This window comes from Lepidochelys kempii, chromosome 3 (genome assembly GCF_965140265.1).
Source record: "Lepidochelys kempii isolate rLepKem1 chromosome 3, rLepKem1.hap2, whole genome shotgun sequence".
NCBI classification, from domain to species: domain Eukaryota; kingdom Metazoa; phylum Chordata; order Testudines; family Cheloniidae; genus Lepidochelys; species Lepidochelys kempii.
The window spans coordinates 16,094,751-16,106,361 of record NC_133258.1 but is presented as its reverse complement, the minus strand read 5'-3'; the positions used below and the strand labels follow the sequence as shown (position 1 = coordinate 16,106,361).

Genomic DNA, 11,611 nt, shown 5'->3' with positions numbered 1-11,611 from the left:
TATTTTACCCCCACAGAAAAAAAATAAACTTTTTTGGCAGAAAATAAAAAGCTGAAAATTCCAGTTCCTAAATGCAAGAAAGATGCAATAGATAGCCATATCTAGGGAAATATGACCTAGATGGAGCGGATAAAGGTTGGTGCATAATTGGTTGGAAAACCATTCCCAGAGAGTAGTTATCAGTGGTTCACAGTCATGCTGGAAGGGCATCTCGAGTGGGGTCCCGCAGGGATAAGTTCTGGATCCGGTTATGTTCAATAGTTTCATCAATGATTTAGATCATGGCATAGAGAGTATACTTACAAAGTTTGCAAACGATACCAAGCTGGGAGGGGTTGCAAGTGCTTTGGAAGATAAAATTCAAATTCAAAATGATCTGGACCAATTGGAGAAACTTTCTGAAGAAAACAGGAAGAAATTCACTAAGGATAAATGCAAAGAACTCCACTTAGGAAGGAACAATCTGTTGCACGCATACAAAATGGGAAATGGCTGCCTAGAAAGGAGTACTGCAGAAAGGGATCTGGAGTCATAGTGTATCACAAGCTAAATGTGAATCAACACATTCATGAATCAACACTGTTGCAAACAGAAGGATTCAGAAGGTAATTTCCTTATTTGAGGTCTCTTTTCCAAGCTTGTGTTGTAATAAATTTAAGACAAAATTCAAAACTTCCTTGAATAACAACAACAAAAAAGCAAACATACCAACCATGGTTCGGGTTTTTTTTATTTGCTGGAGTTTTGATAGCATGCATGATTTTTTACAGCACCTGTAAACAAGTCAGTGAAGCATTATGCTTTAAGGAACTTGTATTTTGTGGAATGTCTGTATAAACATTACCCTTCCCACCTCCATGGTATTACACAATACTAATCATAGATAAGACAGACATATATCAGGTCGACTTCTTTATGGCTAAAAATACTCATAGCAGCGACTTTCAAAAAGATGATTTTTATTAAATCAAGTCATTGCACTTGCTCATTTATTGCTACAGCGAAAAAGGCCATTAACTTATTATAACACCTTTCAATTTTTGATTTAACTGATTGTCTTGTTCTGCTCATCTGCTACAAGCTTAAGTGCAGACATGATAATCATCAGAGCAACCTATCACGGGACTTGTTTTACGCTCTGGTCACAGTGAAGAGCTTGTAAAATAGAGCATCTTCTATTTCATTAGGCTCATTTCTTGCTTTGCATCATCAAACTTAGGTAAAGAGGTACAAGAGTTCTAAATGCAAGGTTTAGTGTCTGACAGAAGCACAACTGCTACCCATTATTCCTGGATATAAAGTTCTGGCTCATTTGTGATGCGTCAAGGCAATTAAAAGTTAATATTGAACCAGCTTGTTAGCAATATTTCTCAGAAATATAACCTAAAACTTGTATAATATATTTACTATTCAGATTTCATGAAAAATGTAATCAGCAACTGCAGACAAACATCATGCAATTCACTCTTTAGATGTTTCCCACTTATTGTGCACCAAGTACGGAAGAGCGTTCTCATGATTTATTAAAAACTTTCGCTTTACTTCATGAATCTACATTACTAAAACCTACGGTACTCTCATGAACAGAAATCTAAATGGTGTTTTACAAGCCAAGATTATTTATTGGTGAGCTTGTCAAACTAGGGGGCATGCTATATTCCGCTAGGTCAATCAGAGATGAGGAGGTTGTTGCTTAATTGAAGCAATGCGTTTTAATTAGGGTTTCTATTTAAAAAGCTGGAAATACTGTAGATTTCTATCAACTGGGGCTAGCATTAATAAAATATGAATTAAGGGGGAGGAAGAGAGCGGGGAATAGTTTTTCCAATATTTATTACTTGGATGTTTGCACTGCTCCCAGGGGGGTTAGGTACAATGTGACCTGCAAGTTTTCAACTTTTTTCCATGGGGAATACATGAAAGACATTGTGTCAAAGCTCAGCACAATGATTCATCAGAAGCTGTTCCAGTCTATCGTGCGAAAATATATATTTCTTTAAAAAGTGATTACATCTGGATTTATATAACATACTGAGAGCTTATGGTTTATGGCATAAGTAAGAGGCTTTAAAAATAGTCTCAATATTTACATAAGAGCCCAAAGTGATTTGTTTGGAGCCATCCATGTCCGTTGGGTAACACTACCCAATTTTAAAGGCTTTATGAATGTGTATGTGTTTATGCACATGGCTGACTGAAGACACTGAAAGTTGCAATTCATATGAAGGAAGCTTTTAAAATGTTCTTTTTTAATACTACTATTACTGCAAAAAAGAAATTTAAACGACTGAAGACTGATGAGCTAGATTTAAATTCAGAAAAGCAAAAAAATCCAGAGTTAAGGCTGATTTTGCATGTCGTATGTGCTACGATACCTAGGCACAACTGGTTGAGTTTATGATGGATTTAGCCTTAACTCTGGATTTATTTTTCCTTTTTTTGTGGTTTTAAGAATTAACTTTCTCCTCCTATAGTTTTATGGTTCAATCATAAATCCCTTTTATGAATCCTATAGTGCAAGTGTCAAAATGTTTTCTGTTTAAGAAACTATTTTGGTTAGATCACTAATTACTACTATGCATAGGTGATTAATCTGCCACATAGCATCACCAAATTCTTGTCTCATCACCCAAATTATAAAACAGCATATTGCGAATACTCTCACTGCAGACAGGCACAACAGTGTAATCCTGGGAAAGAATGCTAAAATTAAAAAATAATATACAAATATCAAATATTCCCTTGTGTGTGTCTGGGAAAAGTAGACTACAATTACTATTAGGTTACTTCATCCCTCCCAATTGACTATTTTACAGATTACTTGTAAAGATATATCACCCTATTTATAGTATAGATCTCTTTAAAAATTACACTACAAGTATTCAATAAAAATCTATTAAGAACTCCCTCTTCTTTTTATACAGATTCAGTAGTATTTTAAAGCAAACCGGAAAATAAAGGTCTGCAATTCCAGCACAGTAAGAAATAAGGCCTCTTTTATATTGGCAAAAAAAATTACATCATTTTTTTTCTCTTATCTCTCTGAATACAAGACTATGTTCCTCTTTACTCTTTCTACCCCGTTCCGCCCCCGTCTAAGCCCATGGAACACCAGCTTTCATTCTACTGAAGTAAAAAAAAAAAAAAAAAAAAAAAGTCAGTTCTATTTGTATGATATGTCTGAATTCCTGGCAAGTTAAGGACACTGAGTTTATGACCAACTCATGTAGACAGGACTGCTTTCTTCAGCTTTTCTATTTCAGCCTGGAAAAGAAAGACATTGTGAGAATAATGAACTACCCAATATCTCAGTAATCAGTATCTTTAATTTACATTTTTACCAAAACCTTAATCTTTACATCAATTTTTCTTTGCAAATTCATGCTAAGCAACTTTCATTATTAAAAATGCACACATTTAACAATTTAACACTAACATAGAACTAAGTACCATGGCTTACGAGATTCATTTTAAAATACATATTGTCTATTTGTATGGTAAATTTTATTGAGTAAGTTGGTTCTGATTAAAGTGTCCCACAGAAGAAGTTTGTTTGGGTTGGTGCATCATCTCAGACTTTCTTCCTAAAGTGGATCATGTACAAAATTTCATACCAAGCCTACCATACTAAAGGATAATGTGAAATATATTTGTCTTAGTTACACCACTGCAAATCTGAAAGAACTCCACTGATTACAATGGAGGTACACTAGTAAAAATCTATTGTAACAGAACAGAATATGGTCCAAGGTCTTTTCAAATTTGTGAAATTGCACCTTTTGCTGAGTTGAAGGATACTTTCAAATAGGATCCCTTTTGTACCTGCCTAAATATAAGATTATGTATAAATGTTCACCTAGGATGAACCCATATCAACTATTCCACACATGCTGTATAAGTAATATGTACTCAGAATTTCTCCCTGTAAAAGAGACTTTGCTTTTCCACACAGCTTGGAGAGAAAAAAAAAAACAGTCTTCAAAGCTCACTGTACTGTATATGTATCTACATGCCATTAAAACCTTATTATTCTGTTTGAGTTATTCTGACTTACTGGTCTCCAGAATATTTAAAAATTTCAGTTGATTTATGACTTGAAATTTTGAGTTAAAAAAAATCAGAAAATGTTGACAAAATTTTCGTGAGTCTTGTCTCCACCCTCTCCCTTTCTTTTTTTTTTAAACCAGATCTATAAAAACCTGACTTCTCCCTACGTTCAGTTCTCATATCCATGATTTAACACACTGCTTAAAAGATGTTTCATGGCAGGATAACTGAAGCCTCTTAAAATAGCCTACTTGAGAAGCTCTAGGACAACAACAAGAAGGAGTCCTTGTGGCACCTTAGAGATTAATGAATTTATTTGGACATAAGCTTTCGAGGGCTAAAACCCACTTCATCAGATGCATGGAGTGGAACATACAATAAGGAGGTATAAATACATGGCATATGAAAATATGGGAGCTGCCTTACCAAGTGGGGGGGGATCATCTTTTCATATGCTGTGTATTTCTACTCCTTATTGTATGTTCCACTCCATGCATCTGATGAAGTGGGTTTTAGCCCACGTAAGCTTATGCCCAACTAAACTCGTTAGTCTCTAACTTGCCACAAGGACTCCTCATTGTTTTTGTTGATACAGACTAACACGGCTACCACTCTGAAACCTAGGACAAAGCAGGTTCACAATACACTGTGGATATTACTGAACTCTACTCCAGACCTAAACACGTGGCTAACCTCTACTTTGCATTTGGAAAATGGGTTTTTTCCAGCTTTGAGTCTTTCATGTATAAAATATAATTCTCCATACCCAACTTCTGCTTTACTAGGCAATCATTCAGATTCATACTAACAATACAGAGATCAAACAGGACTGTTAAAGGTTTTCATTAGCCCTCTGGTGTCAGAGTATTGTATACACATGACTGTACACTGTCCTCATAGTTAAAATTACCTCTAGGAGACCGCGCATCATCTTCTCTTCCTCCAAATCTTTTTTTAGTTTTTCCAGTTCTTTGCTATAAAATTATAAACAAAATTAAAATACAATTGCAACTGAAAATAAAAAAACCCATGGTCTTGTATCTTATGGTGTTGAGAACTGAAATTGTCACAGATAGGGGAATTAATTCACATAACAGATTTTTGTTAACACTGTATCACATATATGATACACATATTTAAGTATTCCTTTGGAATATTTTCCATGCAAGATTATTCTTATAAAATAATTTATGTAAAATACTGGGACAGGACAGACCCTTTAGAAGGATGGGCTTATTTACATACATCTTCAGCTGAATTTTGTAAGTGCATTTCTGATTGTTACCTCTTTGTTACACGAATTTTTATTTTTGCTTGAAGAGTAACCATTTTACGGAATGTTTGTAACTGATAAAAAAGTAGAAAAAACACAAAAGGAAAAGGAGGAGGTAGAATGCAACCTCAGCAATATTTCTCAACAAAAAATAAAATTTATTCATTATATAAACCTGTTGGGTGAACTTCTAAAGCAAGGTGCCTAATGCAGTCCAAGAATGATCAATATGGAAAGCTTACTTTTGAAAAGAAAATTTCAAGTATATAATATTTACAACAGACGTGGTTAAAAATATTCAATTGAGGGGTAAGAGAAATTAAATATTTACCTATGATCTTTTCTCAGTGCTTCTACAATACTCAACAACTCATTAATCTGAATCCTGAGATCGTTCACAGAATTTTTTTCCCCGTCATCTGTTTGGTCTTTAACTTTGATTTCTCCAGGAGCAGAACTGAGTATAACAGAATTTGGTCTTGGAGATGAAGATAGAGGTGTTGATGTGAACACCGGTGGCTGAAAGAAATCAATAAAAAGGTAACAATGAATTCACTATAAATTGGGGAACACACACCACACAAATTGTGTGGTTTTTTTTCTCAGTATTGTTTCAACCCAATGTGTTACGTTATAAAAATGGTACACAACTATCCAACTTGTAACACTGGTTTTTGTAGTGTGCACAGTAATTTATGTACTTTGGGCTTTTCAGTCTTTTACAGAAGACATGACAGGAAGCACACTCCATTTGACAAGGCAGTACATATTTGTGCCAGATAGTGTTCTGACAGTAATGGATGCATAAGGCCAATGAGCCTGTCTGGCGTGTCTCCCATAAGCTGGAACTACCGCCTTGAGAAAAAGACAGTTACCTTTTCCGTAACTGGTATTTTTTGAGATATGCTGCTCATGTCCAGTCCATATTAGGTGTGCGTTCTCGCCACATGCACCGGCGTAGGAAGTTTTTCCCTCAGCAGTATCCGTAGGGGATTGGCTCTGGTGCCCTCTGGAGTGGAGCCAGCATAGTGCAGTATAAGTAGCGCCGCTGGCTCCCCCCACTCTCTGTTCCTTTTTGCTGGAAACTCCGGCAGATTGCAACACAGCTCTGCCTAACACAGCGTTGTCTCTGGCCTGCTGAGTGATGCCATAATGAGCGGTAAACGTGTGAACAGAGGAAAATGTTGCGGCTCTACAGACGTCCTGGCTAGGGATGTGCACCAGGAAGGCCGCCAAAGACGCCTGTGCTCTCACTGAGTAGGCTCTGACAATTGGTGGTGGTGGAACCCCCACCAGGTCGTAACAGGTCCTTCGAACTTGGCCATAGCTTGCCACATATTGAAATCATATTGGCCAAGGAGGGCTTGGTGGTTGGCCACTCTTAGCTGAAGGCTGGAAGATGAATAAACCTTTTACCTGAAAAGATCCAGCCTCCTTGAGAGGGAGGGATAGCTCAGTGGTTTGAGCATTGGCCTGCTAAACCTAGGGTTGTGAGTTCAATCCTTGCAGGGGCCATTTAGGGATCTGGGGTAAAATTGGGGATTGGTCCTGCTTTGAACAAGGGGTTGGACTAGATGACCTCCTGAGGTCCCTTCCAACCCTGATATTCTATGGTTTTCAGTATATATACATATTTTTGGGGGTGGCCTCAAGTTGTCCCTGCCTCTCCATGTGGTTAACCACCTCGACCACAAGGGACTTGGGGGCTGGGTGGGAGTATAAGTACTCTTGGCCTTTGGTTGGTACGAAGTACTTGCGTTTGACCCTTTTAGAGAAAGGGGTCAGGGAAGAGGGAGTCTGCCACAGGACATTAGTGATCTTAGAAACCTCTTCATGAAGGGATAGAGCCACCCTGGCAGGAGCTAAGGATGTCAAACAGAGTCCAAGGGCTCTTCCAATTTCTCTGCCTAAAGCCCCAGGTTAGAAGCAACCCTCTTCAAAAGTTTCTGGTGCACCTTGGCATCATCCTCAGGAACTGGGTGAGGGGGACCCGTGATGTCCTCATCGTTGTCAGATGAGGCCGATGCAGGTGCCACGGGAACCTCCACGTCCATTGGTGGTCCAGCAGCTTGCTCCCCTGGGTCCTCCTGGACCTGCAGGGTCTTGCCCCCCCCAAAGTCTCCAGCACCAGAAGGGGACGGGATATCAAGGCTGCTGGCCTCTCCGAGGCTCCTGACACTGATTGGGCAGCCTGGGTGAACCCCCAAAGGTTCAACGGGTACCATTGCGCCAGCCACAGTGCTTGGGGCCATGGAACAGATTTTGGCTCTGATAACGTAGCTGGCACCGTTGGTACTGGGACTTGTCTCGCAGTCAGGGAACCCTGCTCCAAGCTGGAGCTACCAGTGGAGCCGTCAGTCCCGGGCGACCAGAATCAGTCATTGCGTCCCGAAGCCGAGCTGTCCGAGCAGGACGGTCTTGATCAGGCTCTCAGGGACTGATGGCGTTCGGTGGATCTGCACTGAATACCCGGCGATCCATGCCCCACACTACTAGACCAGTACCGGGGTGTTGAATGGGACCAGGAGCTCCAATGAGCCTGATGCAAGGGAGGATTGTCTTGAGTAGGGCAAACTTCATTTTGGAGATGGGCGATGACAGCCCACTAATCGGCAGACTCTGGTGCCTGATTGGTACCGGACCCTTGAAGATGGTTGGGCCAGTCCCGGAGTTCTGCTGGGTGGTGCATGCCTCAGAGGGTCTGCGCCAATCTACTGGCAAGGTACACCTCAAGTCCCTCAATCAGTGCCGCCGGTGTGGGGACCAAAGAGGGTTCCACTGAGCATGCTTCTCCAGTCCTGAGGCGCGATGGCTGCAGATGGGCTAATGCTGGCGGGACGTTCCTCTCGATGGGGAATGGTACCGCTGAGGCGGGGACACACGTATAGGTCCCTACGTGGGTTTTCTCTGTGACCAGGGTACCGCAGGAGCTGGTGAGGGCAGCACCAGGATCTCCTGAGCTGCTTGAAGGGTTTCGACGGCACCTGCAGCTGGCCAGGGCCTGCTCCGGTATCTGGAGTGGCAGGCAAGGCATGGGATGAGCTTCACTGCTTGACTTGAGCTGCGGCCTGACTTCCCAATGGGGCTGTTCAACTGCCTGACATGGGTCTTGGCTCGCTCCCTGCCCTCTCCTTTGCCTTGCGGGAGGTAGGAGATCTCCTCGCAATCTTTTTTCACTTCTTGACCGGAGCCATGGAGGGAGACTGGTGCCGGCTCGTGGATGGCGCCGGGGAGCACTGAGGAGTCGGGCCGCTGCTCCGGTGCCAGAGTGAGTGTCGACTCCATTAGGATATCGCGTTCCTTCTTCATCCTAGGTTTAAAGGACTTGCAGATATGGCACTTGTCACTTATGTGCCCCTTGCCTACGCACCTTAGGCAGCTGGTATGTGGATTGCTGACGGGCATAGGCCATTTGCAGCGATCGCATGGCTTAAAGCCTGGGGACCGGGGCATATCCCAACCCCCGGCTTGGTGACAATCGGAACTAACGAAGAGTTTGAGACTATTACTATGGGTAACTAAGAAAACTACTAACTGTGTATAACTATTTTACAGATTTCAGAGTTCGCAAGAACAGAGAAAGAATCAATGCTAGCCAAGGCAGCAGATGTTCCAGCACTGTCACTGGCGGCAAGAAGGAACTGAGGGTAGGGAGAGCCAGCAGCACCCATTATACCACACCATGCGAGCGCCACTCCAGACGGCACCAGAGCCGGTCCCCTACAGATACTGCTGAGGGAAAAAATTCTGGCACCAGTGCATGTGGTGAGCACACACATCTAATATGGAATGGACATGAGCAAGCACTCGAAGAACTGAAGTGACTCCAAAATCCTCCTTAGGAAAGATCTTGTGTGGGGGGGGGGATATTTTTAGCTCTGATCTCACACAATTGTCTGGCTCCTAAACACTGACAGTAGCTGCGCCCAGTTCCCCACAAGAGAACTCTTGAAAGGCATAGCAGAATACCAAAGTGGGAAAGCACCACAGGGAACCAGCAAGCTCTCAGGCCCTCATACCTCAGTGCACCATGCTCTGGATAATTGTCTTGTGCTGGACACACCCTGAGTTAGCCAACCAATAAGTATGGTCCCTAACCAGGCAGGGCAAAGCCAACCAGAGACCCTTTTTTGATAGAGGGGATGGTCCAGAGCACATGCTGGATGTGACAAAGTTCCTCCTCTACCTTGGTGGGTCTTGCGCTTATTGGCGGATTTGCTCGCCTTGGAGCTTCACAGCAGCTCTCAGGTTGGCCGTTTTTCTGAATTCACAGTCCAGGCTGACTCCTCCTGTGTCTGACCAGGAGTTGGGAGGATTTGGGGGGAACCTGGGCCCGCCCTCTACTGCGGGTTCTAGCCCAGGGCCCTGTGTAATGCAGCTGTCTAGAGTGCCTCCTGGAACAGCTGTGCGACAGCTACAGCTCCCTGGGCTCCATGGCCTCCTCCCAACACCTTCTTTATCCTCACCATAGGACCTTCCCTCCTGGTGTCTGATAATGCTTGTACTCCTCAGTCCTCCAACAGTCTGCGTTCTCACTCTCAGCTCCTTGCGCCTCTTGCTCCCAGCTTCTTACACGCGCACCACAAACTAAAGTGAGCGCCTTTTTAAACCCAGGTGCCCTGATTAGCCTGCCTTAATTGATTCTAGCAGCTTCTTGATTGGCTGCAAGTCTTCTAATCAGCCTGTCTGTCTTAATTGTCTCCAGAAGGTTCCTGATTGTTCTGGAACCTTCCCTGTTACCTTACCCAGGGAAAAGGGACCTACTTAACCTGGGGCTAATATATCTGCCTTCTATTACTCTCCTGTAGCCATCTGGCCCAACCCTGTCACATGGGCAAGAGAGACCCATTATTTAAGGTGCTATGCCAAGTCTGGACTGCCACCGCTTCATGTAGGGTACCATTTTCTAAATGCTCCTGCTGCCTTGAGGAACTAATTCAATTATCAGAGCTCCCTCTCACCACGCAAGGATTACTTAGACTATGTTCTTTGGGGAAGCAATCATCTTGTTGTTCTCTGTTTGTACAACACCTGGGGTCCACGACTGGGGCTCACAGGCACTATCACAATGCAAATACAGTAATAATGAGAAAGACTGGGGAGCTGAGGCAGGCACAGTAGGAGAACAATGCACCAGAGGCAGTTTTACCCAAGAGGAGCAGCCCATTTAAGATTAGGAGCCCTCCTTTGCAGAAAGCAGTTTTCGTAATGTTGTCCCAGAGGAGAAGTGGGGCTCTGCTAGGAATCACAGAAGTTGTCCCTGGAGTGAAGGGAGGAGTTCACCTCCCTCTTCACATTGGGTTGCCCACACTAAACACGCTCCCCACCTTTCTGTAACTGCTCGTTGGCAATCCCTGCCTCCTGCCATCAGATTTACTTTGGAAGTAAAATTCACAGAAGTTTTTACCAACTATTTGGAAAATCCAGGATGACACCAGCTCTCTCATCTTTCAAGAGCTGCAATGTAATGGGGATCCCTAAACTCAGTTATTAAGCAAACTTCCATGGTTGTAACTGAGGAGAAGCTATGCCATTCTGCATGCCTTTTCTGCTCAAACCTGCATTTCTTTATCCAGGAGCTAGGTGGCAGAGCAGACATCCAACCTACTCTTGGAACTAGAAGCGTAGTTCTGTGTTACCCAGTATAAAACTTGTCATTCCTGCATCAATGCAGTTTTGTATTTAGCTCACATAGAGCACTTGTGTTTGCAGCTATCTGCAATCTGTATAGCTGCTAGTAGTCTGATATGTGTATCTGATCATTTCAGCTTTGTACCTTTTTAACTTCAGATGACTTTGGTTTGGCACTTTCTTCCTCCTCTTTATGCACCTTCACAATTTTTTCTGTACTCTCATTTTGAGTTGGCTGGTAAATAAAAACATGCATATTATATAGAATGTGTGCAGAATAGATAAAACAGTAACTTATAAAATTACTAAGTGGGATAGAGTAAAACAGGGCAGTCAATAGATGGACCCCAGGCTAAATCCGGACTGCCAGACGCTTTTGAATGAACCTCAAAATCTTTGTATTTACTTATTACCACCATTGTTATTTTTTATTATTATTTTCTCTGGACACTGGACCTTGACTTTAACTTGATAAAAAATAATTGACCACCCCGGAGTAAAGTAAGGACAGTAACTGAAGCGTATTGTCAGAAATATCACTGACTATCTTAACTTGGTTTCTAAAATAGTATTAACCTCTTCTGTCTTTCACACTCTTTCCCCTCCCTGCCCCGAATGTTTATTAAATTAGCTGTCAACTCTTTGGGGTAGGAACTATGT

The 11,611-nt window shown here is 42.3% G+C and overlaps 1 protein-coding gene across 3 annotated transcripts in view; it reads right to left on the bottom strand.

Moving 5' to 3' along the window:
* Window positions 1-712: 712 nt before the first annotated feature.
* The window catches only part of CD2AP (CD2 associated protein), a 158,567-nt gene continuing 147,668 nt past the window's right edge, over window positions 713-11,611 (bottom strand). For all 3 annotated transcript variants that reach the window (XM_073335810.1, XM_073335811.1, XM_073335812.1), the window contains 4 exons: window positions 11,097-11,186; window positions 5,652-5,839; window positions 4,958-5,021; window positions 713-3,264 (listed from right to left, as the gene is read on the bottom strand). In XM_073335810.1, the coding sequence (XP_073191911.1) occupies window positions 3,223-3,264; window positions 4,958-5,021; window positions 5,652-5,839; window positions 11,097-11,186 (384 nt within the window). In that variant the 3' untranslated portion in view covers window positions 713-3,222. The remainder of the gene's footprint in view (window positions 3,265-4,957; window positions 5,022-5,651; window positions 5,840-11,096; window positions 11,187-11,611) is intronic.